We start from the raw sequence: 18,064 nt of genomic DNA, 5'->3' as shown, positions 1-18,064 counted from the left end.
GGGGGAGAGTTAAATCATTTTCCCATTTGAGTTTTGGTATTGCTATTGTTGAATCTGTACCTGATATGAGTTTATATAGCTTGGATATTATTTTCTAGGAATCTGTAATTTTCATAATCTCTTCATTTAATTTGGGGGGTTGTAGTGGGTTATTATATTGGTTACACTAATCTTTGACTTAATTATGGATTTTAATTGATTGTACTGGAGGAACTGTTCTCTCTGAACTCCGTACTTCTGGATCAGTGTATTAAATAATATGAACTGGTTATTTTCAAATAGGTGAAAATGTGGTTCCATGGCTCATTGGCTACAACTGTACCTGCTAGGTAGAACTAGCTAGTTGGCACATTAGCAGGTGATCACATTGGCAAACTTAACATAATCACATCATTTTCATCCTAGGACTGTAATTATAACAGCTGTAGGCCTGTCCTGCCACCACCGTGGGATGATGGGATAGCGTAGTGTCCATTGCTTCCATTTAGTATGATGTTATGTAGAGTAGGCCATCAGGATAGTACTCATGTACACATTTTTTGTCATGGCATTTGGCTATGTCATTCGCACAAAAACAGGGAGGAGAGGCCTGCGTGGCCATTTTTAAGTGAGCCCACACATGGCAGCAGATTTTTTCTCCACTACACAATCAGTTTAGTGTTTGGTCATTTAGACCTATTTGTACTGTTGATGGGATATTTATCCAAAAGGCTTTGGCACCTGTATGTAAAGAGCTGAAAGGTTTTTGTGGCTCCAAGCAGTTTTTTTTTGTGTCTGGCCAAAAATGGCTCTCCAGATAGTAAAGGTTCCTGAGCCCTGGTCTAGACTTTAATAACTGCCCCTTGTCCTGCAAGGTGATAATGGTTAATATCATATACCTCTTAGATTACAGTGAGCAAGTGTGATTTGTTTCATGTTTTAAGATAAACAATTTCAAGTTCTTCATGTTAACTTGGCACTTGTGTCAGCTTGAACTGATCCAAATTTGTTATGATCTCTGTTTACGGGTGTATAGATGTGCCTCTTTATTTTAAAATAGGCCTCTTTTGTATGTATGCCGTTTTTTGCTTTTGTGTACGAATATATATACTTTGTGGATAACAGTGCTTGTGTTCATTTCTTGCAAAAAATAAGTTAAATGTGTGTGTGCAGGTGTGTTTTTGTCTTCCGACAGAGTGCACCTATGGTCAAGGCTAGCTGTCACCCAGGAGATGTTCCTCTCTCCCTCTGCATCATAGTAACAGATGCTGACACACCTGGTTTCTGTGGCACAGAGAAAAAGATGAAGAAACACACACACACATACACACACTTCATCAGCCATCCCAAGAACAAGCTCTGTGATTGCTATGCTTTTATCTGAAGTGTTTTCATTCTAATGGGAATTACTGGTTTAACATCCATGAAGCGATGGAAGAGGAGGATGGAGAATATGTGTGTTTGCAGAGGGGTGGGAGCCGTGAGAATAGAGGAGGGAGAGTAGCAGCGCCGGGTTGAATTCTGACACCACCACTTAGATGGATTCTGGTGGTTATGTAAAAGGCTCAGCTTGTCATTTAACCATATTGGATCCCCTCCCCTCTCAGCCTCTGTAGGAAGTGGGCCGGTCCCACACCCACGTGGCTCAGCACGCGGGGTTCACACACACACACATTTATTTTGGTTATGCTGTATGCAGCCTGCCTTGCACGTGTGATCTGGGTTACTCTGTAACTGTGTGTGTGGAAAACGTGTGGTTTATGTCCATATGGTGGGTTTGGCGTACATTTCGATTTCAGATGATGGGGATTAAAAATGATCCAACAGGATTGAGAGTGTGAGATTCAAAGAGGAGAGAGGAAGAGGGAGGGATGAAGAGGAGGATGTTGTTAGAATGTGAGCCAAAGCCTGTGTGTGCGTGTCTTTTCTGAATTAAAGACAGCAGAAAGTTGCTTAATTTTTGCTCCGGCTCAGTGCCACTAGCTTGCAGCTGCAGCACTTTCCCCTCATGTATTACACTGTGTACATTTTCAAGGATAAACTCAACACTTAGTTTGTCTCAATATTTCCAGGGTAACGTGTCTGAAACCCTGGTCATACAATAGCAAGAAAAAACAGCATGTTAACTTTTGAAATCTGGGATATTTTCTGCATACAGGCAGAGGCAGCACCAAAGGTACAGCTAGACATCACACTGTCCTGATCAAACATCCTCTCTCACTCACATCATTTTACTTCTGGTAATACACTTGACAGTTTGGTGTAAAGGAGAAGCAGGCGGCAACAGGAGAGCGGGGGGGTTAGATGCAGGCGAGACTTGACGCCAGGGAGCAAAAAGAGACGGGTAGAGAGGGCATGAGGTGCATTGCATAACAGCTGGGTGAGCTGGGCATGAAGTGCAGCTCGATACAGGATCCACTCTGCAGTGGTCACCATCAAGTTTGTGGGGTTGTGTGTGTAGCATGCACATGTGTGCACACTGTGCTTTCATGTTTAGGAAAACTGATGAGTCCTGCTTGTGGTTTGCACAAGCACCCCCCTACCCCAGAAAATATAGACCAGAAACTGTAAGTCTGTGAAATGCTATAATTATTTGTATTCCCATAAACAATTCATCAAGTGTTAACTATTCTTTTTTTGTAAATTTGATTTCTCTACATCAAGCTTTTTCACAGCCCTTCTTTGTTGTCCTAAACTTGAGGCCCTAAAGTAAAGCTTAACCCAAAAAAATACTAAAGATGACTTGAGTGTAGTTACACCTCTCTGAGGAACTGTCAAGTGACATTTTACTGGAGGCTTATTTGAATACAGTGTATCCTTGGTGTGGGATGGTTCATGTGTGGATTGTACCACGGCGGGATTTGATAGGGGCGGTGAGGCTTATGGTGGCAGCACACCATGTTCCGTTTTTTGGTCGTGCTTCCGCCGTCTGCCCACACACTCTGGCTGCATCCCTACATCAAACTACCCACACCACTCAGTCACGTAGATGGGGCTTTGGATTAGGGGCCACTTGATGCAACAAACCTGAAACATAATATCTGTTCTCAAGTTCATGTGAGGATGTGTGCATTCACCAAACAAGGCTTCTCTCCTGACACATACTCACACCCCCTCTGTGGTGTGAGAAGGTAATAGCTGTGACTCAGCAAATGAGCAGTGTCTAGGAACTTTTAAGAAAAGCCACTCTCTAGTCAGTGTGTTTTTGTGTGTATTAGTGAGACACTGTGGTTCCAGTGAGGTATGCATGCATCCCTCTCAGCACACAAATATGACAACCTCTTGGCACCACACTTACCTAAAGGTAAAATAAATAAGACAGCTATCTGGACAGTTCCAAGCACACTGACACACTTGCAGAGTCACCCACACACTTTTTTCCTTTACTTTAACATAACTAAGTGCAGCAATACAGCACCTACTGTATGCATGCTCACAGATTTCTTTCATCCCCTCCTCCTCCTGCTCTCTCTCACACACACCATGAAAGGTGAACTCCCAGAGTTCTTATTCAGGACTGGTCATAAATTATCTATTTCTCCCTGGTTTGCTAAAATTCTACAGTCAAATCTTGTTGGACTTTTAGTATTAAAAATTTAAAGGAGTCAAAGTGGTAACAGCATAAAAATAACAGGCTGGTGTTTAGTGGAGCCACTGTGGAGTTACATAAATGTTGGTCTGCATGTGACTGCTTGGGAACTTGTTTTGCTGAAGTTTTTATGTTGGCTACCAGTGATGCTGAAATTGAAACTAATGAGAACATTTACAGTCAGAAGTGACTTTAAATGATGATTTGGAGCTTCAGCTTCCTGTTTGGATCTTCCCCCCTCTGCCTCTTGTCTCTGAACACACCAGTGACAGCATTGTTCGGGTTTCTCTTCTCCTCCAGCACTTGACTTTCCTCCGATTTGAGGAAGAGAGGGAGAGAAAGAGAGAGAAGTTGGGGGTGGAGGAGTGGTGATTGAGCGCAAAGGGGGCAGGACGTTTTCTCTCCGGGTCCTATTAAGAGCAAACTTTGTGTTTTTGTTCTCCAACTTTAGCTCGGTGCACTCCAGTCTGTGCACAGTCCCTCTCGGCTGCTCTCTTTCTCTTCCTTTTTTTCCTCAGTGTTTGCTCGCCTGCTCTGTACTACTGTTTGTTTTTGCATGGGGGATTTGGACACCGGCAGGATGCGCTTTTTGGAGGAACACATCCACAAAGTTGTATTCTTGGCTGGTCCTGGGTTGTTTTAGTGAATATATAGATGTTTTTTGGGGTTGGAATGAACAATGATGTGGCTCCTTGATGCTCTGGCCGGGAGCATGCTCTGGTTTCGCCTACTGTTGCTGTGCGTCGTGGAGTTGGAGCTGGGAGATGGGGTTCCTACTTTCCAGGGATTCTATCTTCCACCTGCGAATAGGTCGATTTTCACACCTGCCCGGAGGACAGATGGGGTCGTACGGACCATCGACCGGATTTACCACGGAGGGGGGAAGGTGGGCTACCTAGTGTACCTGGATGGGAGACGGTTTCAGCTGGACATGGAGCGGGACGAGTCGCTGCTGTCGCATCACTTCAGCCCCCAGTATATGATCGCTGTGATGGGGGAGAGCCATGCGCCGTTACAGCGGGAGTGCGTGTACCGCGGGACAGTGGACTCCGTCCCGGAATCCCTGGCCGTCTTCCGTCTCTGTGGCGGGGGTCTTGATGGTTTCTTTGCCGTCAACAAGACGCACTACACCATCATGCCTATCATCAGGGCGAAAGGACATAAGCACGACGTGCGTGCCCTGCAAGACAAGGACGCCGAGAGCGCGCTCCACGTGTTTGTGCGCGAGAGCTTCAGCTTTGAGGCAACGAGCGAAGGGCGCGAGAGCTGCGGGACGCGCGACGGGCATAGAGGACGCAAGGATGCGGCTGAAAAACGCTGGCACAGAGGTCGCGGGAGGGGTAGACAGGACAGAAGAGGGCTCAACGCGAAAAACACTGATGACCATGGCGCCCGTGGACCGAGATGGTGGAGCCGGCTCGTTAAAGCGGCCTCTCCAGACACCGGCACGCGTCAGAAGAGGTCCGTCTCACGCGCCAGGCACGTGGAGCTGCTCCTGGTGGCTGACGACACCATGACAAAGAAATATGGCAAAGAATTAAACCACTATTTGCTCACACTGGCCTCAATCGCCTCCAAGCTGTATGGGCACGCCAGCATTGAGAACCCCATCCGGCTGTCGGTGGTGAAGGTAACCACATTCACTGAGAAGGAGAGGGGCCTGGAGGTGTCCAAAAACGCCGCGGCAACACTGAAGAGCTTCTGCAAGTGGCAGAACCAACAGAACCCGCTGGACGAAGACCACCAGCACCACCATGACGCCGCCATCCTCTTCACCAGGCAGGTAAACAAACTTCCCTCGCTCTCTGCGCCTCCAGCCATCCGTCCCTGTCACCTGGCAGGCTCACCGAGGCACCGGCTCCGCCTGTCTTCCATCCCACACAGCGGAGAAGAGGCGGCTTTGGCGACTCGGTGTGATGTCAAGGGAACGGAGTGACGCCACGGGTTGTTTTGATTTTGATGGTGCACGCGGTGGCAGCTGGTTCACTGTAGCTAATATTGAACCTTGAGTGGCTTATTGTAAATGGGCTACAAATGACAAAACATACACTGAAATTAAAATAACTGACACGTCACCATTTTTTATTTTATGACAGTATTACACTAATTACGCGACACTAGTAATTTTGGCTGACTGTGATACATTTTTAGTATTGTTTGTTTGTTTATTCGTTTCCCAGTAGTGTTTTTCACTTTTCTTCTTGTTGCTGAATCTTGCGTGCTTAGTGTCTGTGAAACAGCCATAAAGACTATTTCCTGCACCTGGTGTTTTTCTAAGCAGGTTCCTCTGTCTCTAGCTTTCCCCTCCCAGTCCCCTGATAGTCCAAAAACCTTTGTGATCTGAGGCGTGTGTCTGCAACCGTGCACACACATTCTTCCCAGGGTAGGAGGCTGGAAATCACTGAAGAAATATCTTTAAAACTCCCTTGAAACTGCAGTTAATTTGGTAGTCATCCCAGCTTTGCACTTCATCTCTTTCTCTCTCTCTGTCTCATCACTCCACTCTGCACATTTTTTCCTGGTTACTTTTCCAGCCTTTGTCAGCTGGGGCAGGGAGCTGTCAGAAAAACAAACACATCCACCCTGTGAGAAGCTGTACATTTACCAAGACCACACTCATTTATCCCTTCTTTCACCATCACTTTTTCTCCCCTCATCTTTCCTCCCTTTTCCCTCACTGCCTGGTCCAAAGCCGCAGGGCAGCAGCAGATCTACATGCATTTTTCACCTCACCGGGCGTGGCTTTATGGTGGTTAGTTCCACTGAGCGTATTAACTTTACCTTGAGTTGTGGTGGGTTCAAGTCATGCAAGGTCTTGTCACGGCTTGGGTGAAAAAGCAAGCACTTCAGATCTCCTGGCAACAATAGCAAGCTGACACTGTCATTCACTGGCAAGGCAGCCAGTAGTGCATACCTGAGGTCGGCACGCTGGCAGAGTGGCATAGCTCCTGTGTGCCAAACACCTTGTGGCTCCTTATTAACCTTGTTTCCACTACACATGTAGGAGCAAGACTGGAAGAAGTCAGAAAAAAGAGTGTTTGGGTGGTTGGGCTTGGCAGAGTAAGCAGGGTCAGGCCCTAATGTAAAACGTTATCTCGGTACCTCTAAGGCTGCCTCGGGACAGGAGGGCATAAAATGGACAGCAAGCACTAATGAATCATGGCAGACGGTATACTGCAGATTATTTTCAGTTCTCCTTCAGCTGGGATCCCATTCAAATACCTGTCCTAACAGTGACCAAGCTCGTCTAACCTGAGTGCCTTTCCACTGAGATCCTTATCTGTTGCATGTCTAATGTAGCTAAATCTTGTCAGCATGAAGCATAAGCACATAACTAGAGTTCAGACATGGGACCTTAATACTGTCAAGATGAGCGTGTAATTAAAGAAAACAGCCACTGCCTTACTTAAACTTTGACCTCTGAACTCTCTGGTAATTAAAGGCTATTTATCAGGATTATGTGTATTGGCTGAGTGCTTAAACTGCTGTTACTTTACCTTGTCTGTTATTGTGAGGGGCAGACAATCAGGGCTCAGGTTTGTTTACATGAAAACACTGCAGGAAAACAACTTGAAAGTGGAATTTAAAAAGCCACATTTCTAACATATACACATTTTTTTGAAACTGAAGTGTTACAGAGGAATGTGTAGACGCTGACATCTTGGAAAAAGACAATTTAGCCCTGTTGTGTACAAGAACCATGCTTCAAGTTTGCTATTATTCATTTTGCAAAAGAGGCTGTCGGTAAAGATTTCATGCAAAGTCAAGACACAAAATTCACCATTTTACAAAGAGGGCAGCATCATAATGTTTCCACTGACAGAATGCCAGCGAGGAAATAACTTGATTTAGTTTAGGTACCTTACTGCATTTTTGAGCTGGAAAAGAGAAACGGAGATAGTTCTTAACAATTTTTCAGGATTTTCTCAAGAGAAATAACTTTTGTTGTAGTCCAAATAGAGAATTAACTAGGAATGACAAACTTGGACATGCTGTAGATTTGATTCAGATGTGTAATAGGAGAAAGTCTACCTTGTATTCAGCTGTACTGAATACCAAAGGTAATCAAATAGTAGTATGACTATTCTGTCCTCTGTGTATTTGGAGCAACTTTTAAGTAAATCCCCTGATTACTGTAGTGCGTTGAACTAGATCTGAGGTTACTGTGAAGTCAGACCAGTCCATTGTTTCCCAATGGGGGGGGGCAGGAGTGCAAAGGGTTGAGGGAATCCCTCCCTTTGTGGTCAGCTCTAATTACTCCAGCACCCTGTGCCCACACTGAGCTGACCCATGCAGCGGTGTCACACGGTTCCACACATACCAGCACCAGAACAAAACATCGGCCACAGTGAGGGCTCTCTTCTGAGTGGATGGGAACATGAAATGTTACGCATGGCTCTGTTCTCTTGTTGTGAGGCTTGGGCATTGGACAAAGCCCTACTGTATGGCAGACACAGAGCTATGGCATACATGTGTGTTCCTGCCACTTTTTGTTTTGCTTTTGCTTGTTGCAGCAAAGATTTGGATAGACATTGCTAGCAGGTACTTTTGATGTCAGTGATCTTGAAGTGCTGACCTTTTCAGCCTGGGTCGAGGTCAGGTCATATTTATAATATATAGGAAATATAGGACTTTGTTATTCTTTGCATTTTGCCTTTATATGTCCAGTGTGCAAATGAAAAAAGTGAATGCATGAGTATGAGATTTTCTTGGATGATTTGGTTGTTATCAATGCCAAATTTATACTAAGACAGTAAAATAATCTAATCAATGAATTTCATACATTCAGTAGATGAGCCCAGATTAAAACTTCAGTTTCTATTTACAAATTACTCAGAATCATTTATTTTGTCCCTGGTAGGCTAGTGGTTCATGCGCAGCACTCTCGCCGCTGCGCCCCGGGTTCGAATCAGGGTTGCATCAGGAAGAGCATCCAGGGAAAATGATTTAGCGCCCTCCTTCAACTCCGACTTCTGGACAGAAATTTGCAATAACATCTTTTCTATGACCAGCAATGTAAACTTACAACTTATGCAATACAAGACCATTTACAGGACCCATATTACAGAAAGTAAAATGTTCAAAATGGGTTTCACTGACACAGACATCTGCTCACAATGCACTCTAGATTGCACCGACAGTTACTTTCATGCTACTTGGACCTGGCAACCAGTTCATTCCCTCTGGATAGCAGTGACAGAGAAACTCTCCACCATCTTGGGCTGTAAAATCCCTCCTTCTCCGTCACTTTGCTTACTCTGTAATATCATAGAAATCGATCACCTACCATTCAAATACAAAAACCCACTCCTCATTTCTCTAGCTATTGCCAAGAAAACAATCTTTCAAAACTGGAAATCAAAATAATCACTACATATAAACCACTGGACCAAACTTCTGACAGAATACATCACATTAGAGAAAATGACAGCTTTTTATGACACATGGAACCATTTTTAACACATTTCAACTTGAACCAAACACCTGGAGCTGAGGCCACGCACATTCCCACCAACCTCTAGAAGTTTAACAAGCTGATTTTATTAGTAGTACTGTTATCATCATTATTATTGGTATTTATTTATTTATTTACTTCCCCTCCTTTTCCCTTTCTTGCATTTCATAGACTACATAAGTTTTGAAATACCCACACTTTACACACTACAACCTCGTTAAACACTCTGTATCCTTTTGTAATGTCATGTAACTGTTCTCTTGTCTCCCATGTTCGGTACTGTTTTGTTAATGTGTTACTTTGTTTCAATAAAAAAAAGAAAAAGGAGGGGCACCCGGCATAAAACACGTGCCAAATGTCAACATGTGAGTCATCAGTGTGACGATTCGCTGTGGCGACCCCTAAACGGGAAAAGCCGAAAGTGACTGCTACTCAGAATCATTTTTTTTATTTCAAGTTGTTAAATGATCACTTCATTAAACCGTCCCGATAAGGCCCATCTACACAGTGAATGTGGAAATGTGCATGTGTATGGTGTGGGGCTTTGCTTCCTCCTCTTCTATTTCATCTCCTCCCCTCCATGTGTTTATGTGTGTCTGTACATTAAAGTATATATTTCCCATCCCTTGCCCCGTCACAGCTGTTCGCTCTATTTGTTTGAGCTGTTCTTGATATTTCACATGGGCTATGCCTCATCTGGCATATGTTGACAACCCGCAGACAACCCTCGACCCTGGCCTCGAGTCTGTCGACACATATGAGCAGCAAGAGAGATCGGTCTGTCCTGTAACAATACACGGGCCACACTCTCTTCGCACTGTGATGCATCAGTGGCTTTTAGCGCTCCTGGTTGCAGTCAGTCCAAAGTTTCCTTTGGCTGGTTCATGCTCCCATGTAAAGAAGAATAACACCACGTCACCTAGTCATTCCTTTATTTTCATTTTATATGAATTTATTTTTTCCTTTAAAATGTGATCATCTCTTGATCAGAAATCAGCTTTGTGAGATTGTAATCTTGCACTGGTTTTGAACATTTTTGCTCCGTGGCCTGATGCAGTGCCTGTGTGATATAATGCAGAGTGCTGTATATAATAGTGTTGTATCCCACTGTTATAAGGTGGTGTGGGATGTGAAAGGGGTCGCACAGAGAATAATCACCTGATTCTCTTCCCCTCAGTCATAGCCAATTACTCCCCAACACTTCCTGCAGACAATCATGTCTTGTCTCTTAACATCTGACAACCTGCCTGTCACTGGTGGCTGTTCATTCGTGACCTCCTGTCACTGCTGGACAGCTGATTTTTATTACTAATTGATTCCTAGGTTTGTTGAATGCAGCCTACAGGAGGGATTTTTGTGTGTGTGTGGTTGCGGTGGGGGAATCTGACTGGCTGTTTGTTTAACACATGCCTTGGCTTACATTATAAGTGATCTTATAACACACACACAGAGCTGTGATCATCCTTTGACCTTCACAACCAGCTTACCACCTGTCCTGTTATTTCTGCCAATATTTCTGTTACTCCTTGTTCTCTCAGTTGTTCATTTTCATTTTTGGCATCCCATTTCTCCCGCAAATCATTCCTAAACTAATTGGTCTTTCTTGCCTTGTAATTGGTCTTTTTCATTACTTGTCTGTCAGTAACAAAAATAATCAGGAAGAGAGGAAAGGAGTAAATAAATCACAAACAGGAATGTGAGTTTTGGAGTAATTCCAGGTATTTTTTACATTTCACTATTTAATTTCAAATTTTTCCTCCTTTTCACCCACATGTACTGCACAAACAAAGCTGTGTATACAGAAATAAAAAGTTCTCATACTAGTACCCGAGAGGGGTTGAATGAACAAATAAATGGACTAGAGGGAGGTGTAACAAGCATTGGGTTGAAAGTGTGTCAGACACAGAGACCAAATAGATGGACAGGCTTCTGTAGTTTTCAAGCTTGTCTGCACACAGAAAGGTAAAGAGAAACTTCAGAACATTTAGGCTTTCAGCAGCCATTCATGCAGTCAGACTCAGCCTTTGTGTGCTTCTCATGTACCCAACAGTCAACTGGCAAAAGCAAACTCTCTTCCTGTACTGTGTGTGTTTGTGTGTGTGCATTTGCTTAAGTTTGCATACGCTTGCATTTGGTGTACATATGTTCTGTATGTGGATAAACACATATGTACCCATTTATTTATACTGTATGTACATAGTTATGTGATATGTACTTGTGTGCGTGTGAGGTGGTCCCACCCAGTCAGCCATTTGTGTGAGCACAAAACACAAGGCAGTTTGTTCCAAATTGATCGGCCCAGAACGGGTAAACACCCTCCCCAGAGAGCCTCACACACATGACCCAGCAGGCCTGTCAGCACCACTTAACATGACGATTCATCCTCTCGGTGGGATGTGTGTGTGTTTTCCTTTTTTGGATGTTCTCATGTGCACGTGCATGAATCTTTGTCTCCGTAAGTGTCTGTTTCTCTGTGCCCTGATTGCACACATACATTCAAAGCATGTACTGCCGTGTTGTGAGTGTGTATGTGCAAGCCCACAGTCCATGTGCAAGCACGTGTATGCTGATGATTAACTCACTGACCTATGCACTCAGCAAGGCCAGACAACACAGCCCGATGCCTTGGCTACATGGCCATGCATGGGAGTTAGAACAAAGATCAATAGTGTGTACCCTGGCACCCAATAAAGCGAACAGAGAAGTGGATATTAAACACAGTGAATAAACATTCCACCAGTTTGACAGGTCTGAGAAAATATCATCTTAGATTTTGTGTAGCTTTGAACGACATGAGAATTGAAGAAAAACCTGAGATAAACAGTTTTGTCACTCTTGTTGGATTAGGTACTATTTAAACTTATAGTAGATCATTTGTCCAGGACCTCTGTGGCCACCACTCATGCGACACCCTGGGCATGGCGGATGTAGGCACCATCTGCACTCCACAGAGAAGCTGCGCTGTCATCGAGGATGATGGGCTTCATGCTGCGTTTACTCTAGCACATGAGATAGGTAGGGATGGATACACAAACACACCAAGACATGCAGGTGCACATCTTGCTTGATGATGTCACACACCTGGTACCTGAGTTATCTTTTCTCATTTTTGTTGCATGAGCAAACTTGAGACAGGCTCTGTCCTTCCTCTCTTCATCCCAGGACACCTGCTCGGTTTGTCCCATGACGACTCCAAGTTCTGTGAGGAGCGTTTCGGAGTGAACAGCGACAAGCGGCTCATGTCATCTATCCTCACCTCCATTGACGCCTCCAAGCCCTGGAGCCGCTGCACCTCGGCAACCATCACTGACTTCTTTGATGATGGCAACGGTGAGTTGACAGGCAGGGGAAAGAGAGCAGTCATGCTTGTGAGAACTGTCCTCCCACAGCACCTGCCAGTGAGATCTGTTTACTATCAAACAAAGCTGATATCCCTCATAATATAGAGCTATTTACAGTCCTGTGAACTTCATAAAGAGTGTAGATGCAGTGCAGCCAAAATTAGATTCCTGGCAGGAAATCAAGATGAGTCATCTTATTTCATCAAATTGTTTCATTCATGACTGCCATAATACATTTCAACTAAACGATTCCATCACTTTCAGCATAATTCATGTAGTGACAACAACATCTCTGGATTGACAGTACCTGCTGCTGCTTAAGCACTTTGTTGAATGATGGCTCACACAGGCCAGGTTTGTCAGTAGACTAAAGTAGTTTTTTTTTTTTCTATGTCACAGCCGAGTGTCTCCTCGATTACCCTCGCCAGCCCCTCCTTAGCCCAGAGGAGCTCCCAGGACAGAGCTACGATGCCGTCCGCCAGTGTCGCCTGGCCTTCGGTCCCGAGTATACGGTGTGCCCAGGCATGGACGTCTGTTCTCGGCTGTGGTGCGCTGTGATCCGCCAGGGCCAGATGGTGTGTCTGACCAAGAAGCTGCCAGCAGTGGAGGGAACGCCCTGTGGGAAGGGACGCATCTGCCTGCAGGGAAAGTGTGTGGACAAGACCCGCAAGAAACACTACTCGGTAAGAGGGATAGATTGTATCAGGATAAGGAGACAGAAGGTGTTTGTCAAGAGAGACAAAAAGGACTCAAATACATTCCTTAAACTGATATTCAAAGTGCTCAAATCCACATTGTACAAACTTTGTGCATCAGTGAGGGAAAAGAATTAGAAAGTCAAAAGGAATGAAGAGTTTTCTTTGTGTTTATTTGTCACATGACCTTTTATAAGTGTGACTCAAACCTTGGCTGACAACTGCATGTGTGGACCCAAGTTCTTCCATGCTCCAATTCACACTGCCTTGCGTGACGACCACTTTCCTTATCAAAAATCCCTCTCTCCAAATGGCTTTCCTTGTGACACATGGCTTGACCAGCAACCACTGTGACTTCCAACATGTCTGATAAGCACTAATTGCCCTCTCTCATCTTCTCTTTTCTCCTAATTGCCCTCATACTCCCTCATCTTTCCTCTTCTGTCATTTCCCCCAACTTTTATCTCCTTTTTTTTTGCACTCCTCTCCTCCCACTCCCAGGCGTCCAACCATGGCAGCTGGAGCTCCTGGGGTCCTTGGGGTGTGTGCTCCAGAACTTGCGGAGGTGGGGTGCAGTTCGCCCATCGTCTGTGCAACAACCCTCCACCGCGGAACAACGGCCGCTACTGCACTGGGAAGAGAGCCATCTATCGGTCCTGCAGTGTGACACCGTGTCCAGCATTGAGTGAGTGTGACAGCCTGAGGATGCATGCATGATTAGAATATGACCATGAAAGGGATATTTATAACCTTAAGTTTTCATAACAGCAATATTTCAAGCTTATTTTACAGCACAAGTTCCTCATTTTAAATCTATTTTAATGGAACTTTTCCAGATAAAACTTTCCGCCAGGAGCAGTGTGAGGTGCGCAACGGTCCCCAGACTGATCCTAAAGGGGTGAAGACCTTTGTGGAGTGGGTACCAAAATATGCAGGAGTTCTCCCTAAAGATGTGTGCAAGCTGACCTGCAGGGCAAAAGGAACAGGATACTATGTGGTGTTCTCTCAGAGGGTGAGTTGGTTAAATAAATTATAAATAAAAAGGTGTAGTATATTTAATTTAAAAAATGTGGTGATATTGTGACTCTGTGTTCAGGTGGTAGATGGGACGGAGTGTCGTCCTTACAGCAGCTCAGTGTGTGTAAAGGGGAAATGTGTACGAACAGGCTGCGATGGCATCATTGGTTCCAAGCTGCAGTTCGACAAGTGTGGTATATGTGGAGGTGACAGCACAGGATGTATACGTGTCGTGGGCAACTTCACCAAGAAGAGGTAAGAAGACGAGGCTTGCTCTGTGCATTGTGCATCCTCGCAGTAATCAGCTGGCATGCAAACACTGACATTTGCGTTGATGTCTTTGAATGCAACATGCTTCTTCACATTATCTCTGACATGAGGTGGTGTTGTCATGCTTGCCTCCATTGTGCATCTGTTAATAAAATGTCTCTATTTAGCAGTTCTTTGACCCAGATCCAAACAACATGCACTTTAATTTTAATTGGGTGTAACAGCAAAGAAAATACTGTTTGACCTGATCTTTCCTCTGTCTCCTCTATTGCCAAACAGCAAGGGCTACACTGACATAGTGAAGATCCCTGCAGGCTCCACCCACATAAAGGTTCGTCAATACAAAGCCAAGGATCAGACCCGCTACACTGCCTACCTGGCCCTCCGACGGCCCAATGGCGAGTACCTCCTAAATGGCAAATTCATGATCTCCACCTCAGAGACAATCATCCTACTCAACGGTACTGTACTCAACTACAGTGGCTGGAGCCAAAGGGATGAGTGGCTTCACAGCATGGGGCCTGGGCCCCTCCAGGAAGCCTTGGTGATCCAGATTCTAGCAACAGATGCTAAACAGCCCCTGGATGTTCGTTACAGCTTCTTCATGCCCCACCGGACTCCTCAGCAGTCGCTGGCTCCGTTCATCCACAACCCAAAGTCTATACCTTTGCAGAGCACGACGACGGTCTCAACCACGACAAGAACCAGCACCACCACCAGTACCTCCACTACATCCTCCTCTGCTACCCCTACCCTGGTGCTAGGTCCATCTACAGTTCCAGGCCCCTCAACCCCAACCCCAGCATCCCAGTGGGTTACAGGTCCTTGGATGACCTGCTCCAGGACTTGTGACAATGGCTGGCAGAGTCGGACAGTGCAATGTAAGGATCCAGATGGGAAACTGTCCAAATACTGTATACTGAGCACCCGCCCCTCTGCCTTCAAACACTGTCTGGTCAAGCTCTGTTGAGGGTGTAGGAAAGGAAAAATGACCTGTAAGACAAGAAACAGTGTGTAGGGAGATCTGTGCTTCTGATAAAGGTCTCAGGTGCTGGAAGTAGGACTCATGAATGAACCAGTGAATTTAAGACAATGAACCTTAATTGGACATTGAATGTTGACAGAAAGGGCAGGACCTATTCACAGAGAGACTTGAACAGATTGGTATGGGTTATATTGAACAGGTTAACTTTTTGCCAGATGAACGTCCTGGGATCCTAGTAGCTCTGCAGTGCTCCCGTTCACAGAGGGCATGACTGTGGCAAGTATCACCCTGACATAGCGGAGGACTTCAGCTGCATGTTATTTACACATGGACTGTCTTTACTTCAGTTTCCAAACCCTGGAGGCCTAGTGTGCGTTGCCCTGTAATGTCACTTGTGTTATGTCTTTTGTATGCTGTGTTCTAATCACTGTGGGGATTTGGAAGTCACACCCCTTTTGTCTTTTGTCATGAGTGTGTCAGAGACAAGCGCCCCAGTGATGGGAAGCACTCGTTATTGTCAACTCTTCTGTCTGATCTACAACCACCATGCTATGTGTCAGGGTCCTGGATTGCAATGCGCCTTAACATGGCCGTTTTTGTAACTGAGGGGCACATAAAATTTGTTACTGAAAGAATACTGAAAATTCATTGGATGGTGGGTGATCTTTGTAGCAATGTTCAAAACAATGGCTCAGCAACAACAGGAACTTAGAAAGCTGTCTTCCACTAAAAATTACACAGGATTTTTTTTCATTACCAGCTTGACTTCTACTGACATTACTGAATAAAACAGTGGTCACCTTCATTACTTGCTAATATTTGTCTCATAAAGAACTGTACCAACCAGCCAGTGACTGAAATGTCAGGAGAAATGTTCAGGAGAAACACATACACATGACGGTTCTGGATCAGCGCTACCCACATACCCTGACTGTGAGTGTTCTCTGTCTCTGTTTGACTGATATTTCCAGTTGAAAACTGGCAAGCACAAGAAAATGGAAGGCAGATCATCAACTATTTTACTTGACAGTGCATTCAAAAGGAAGTCTTTGACTATGGTTTCCAGCAGGGTGATTTGACGACCAAGAACGAACAGGTAAACCCAGGCATGCTCTGCTCATGTTCTTGAGAAATTTCTCGTTTTTTGGGAAGGATTTTTACCCTAGACAAACAAGTCTACTGAATTTCACCAGTTCAGAGTATAAACAGCAGTGTGCTGGGGTGAAATAGAAGGGAGGGTATGGTGGCCTTCAGAAGACAAAACTCACAACAGTTAAATCGAAAAAGAGGCAATATAACCACGAGACTCCTTAACATTTAGGGAGGTTAACAATGAATCACAGGTTTGGGGAATTTTTTTTTTTTTAAATGTGTAAGTGTCTCTTTGTGTGCATGCTAGCACGTCCATGCACCCAGGCCTGTGTTTAAAGCACATACAATATGTACCGTGAATAAGTGTTTTGTTCGCTACTGCATCTTGAGGCTTCTTTATTGTCCAGTATGAGTTGTTACACTGGTGCTGGGAGGTTTACGGTCCTCGTGTTTTTTGCGGTAGTTAATATCTTTGTTTATCGCTTTAGGAAATGATACTAATTTGACAATGTGTGCCCAGGATAGTCACAATGCAGTCATTAATATCCTTTTGCAATTCAGTTATTTCTTCATTTTTCTTTTAATAACTCAGCCTCTGTTTTACTCTTACATCCTGTGTTAAAAAAACAAAACATGGTGGACATTACCACGGCTCTCATTGGCAGTAACAACATCTCTCTGTGTGGCAGATCTCACCCACCTGACACCCAACAAGAGAAAACAGCATGAGAAACATTTTCAGATACTACATGACGCAGGTCAACATACCACTCATGACTCACCTCCTGCCTCACACATTCTCATTTACTACACAATGTAGACATTTTTGAGCATGAATAGCTCTTTCATATATGTATTAGTATTCAACCATATATACACAGAAATTTACACACACAATTATACAATCCCTCACTCACAGTATTTGAACGTTTCAGACATGCACATACACTTACACAACCTACTCTGACTCTTCCAGTGGGGACATCGCTGAACGACAGAAACACAGCACTGAACTTGTAATTTATTGTTTGTACAACTGGTATGTGTGAATAAAAAAACAATGAGATGAGTTTTATTTATTATAGTAATTTTGTATCAAATTACTATTTAACATGGAATATATGACTGTGCAGACTTTCCTTTGTAAGAATAGTGTTTTTTTCTAGGCATTCACATGAATATATGTACATAAAATCTATATATTTAAAAACCTTTCTCTGTGTCTTTTATGTCTTCATTGTATTAAAACATTGATATTTTCTATTTATTATATGCGTTTTAGCAGATGTAAATGAGAGGCTTTATATTTAGTTTCAAACCATTTGAATTCTCAATGGCGTAGTTTAAGAATATGAAATAAAAGTTGAATTATTATAACAATTTTACTATGACCTGGATGACTGAGAAGCTGCATGGACATTATTCTAACAAACGTCTCACAGTTGAAATTAAACACTCAAAGATGATACAAGGACTCACACTGCATCAGAAAACAATTCTCCAAGAAGGGAAAACAGGAAAATGTTGAATCTTAATGAAGTCTTCATGCTATAACCACCAAATACTGACTAGACAAGTGAGTAAAAGTAACAATAACTCCACCATGTAAACATACTACACACACACACACACACACACACA

General features: G+C 44.1%; 1 protein-coding gene across 1 annotated transcript; it reads left to right on the top strand.

Moving 5' to 3' along the window:
- The first annotated feature begins 3,908 nt into the window (after positions 1-3,908).
- Positions 3,909-17,586, top strand: adamts5 (ADAM metallopeptidase with thrombospondin type 1 motif, 5 (aggrecanase-2)). The gene is made up of 8 exons (XM_020622658.1): positions 3,909-5,351; positions 11,906-12,038; positions 12,186-12,353; positions 12,764-13,047; positions 13,561-13,744; positions 13,896-14,071; positions 14,156-14,331; positions 14,626-17,586. The coding sequence occupies exons 1-8, from the start codon at positions 4,248-4,250 to the stop codon at positions 15,314-15,316; spliced, it is 2,916 nt and encodes a 971-aa protein (XP_020478314.1). The 5' UTR covers positions 3,909-4,247; the 3' UTR covers positions 15,317-17,586.
- Positions 17,587-18,064: the final 478 nt, after the last annotated feature.

This window comes from Monopterus albus, unplaced genomic scaffold, assembly GCF_001952655.1.
Source record: "Monopterus albus unplaced genomic scaffold, M_albus_1.0 scaffold285.1, whole genome shotgun sequence".
NCBI classification, from domain to species: Eukaryota; Metazoa; Chordata; class Actinopteri; order Synbranchiformes; family Synbranchidae; genus Monopterus; species Monopterus albus.
Note: the sequence above shows the minus strand (reverse complement) of the source record. Positions and strands in the feature narration are given on the sequence as shown.

Excerpts from the sequence above, each read along its gene's own strand:
- adamts5 (XM_020622658.1), top strand. The coding sequence starts at position 4,248 with ATGATGTGGCTCCTTGATGCTCTGGCCGGGAGCATGCTCTGGTTTCGC. Across the intron at positions 13,745-13,895 it reads GACACCGTGTCCAGCATTGA|ATAAAACTTTCCGCCAGGAG; the intron begins GTGAGTGTGACA and ends GAACTTTTCCAG. Across the intron at positions 14,072-14,155 it reads ATGTGGTGTTCTCTCAGAGG|GTGGTAGATGGGACGGAGTG; the intron begins GTGAGTTGGTTA and ends CTCTGTGTTCAG.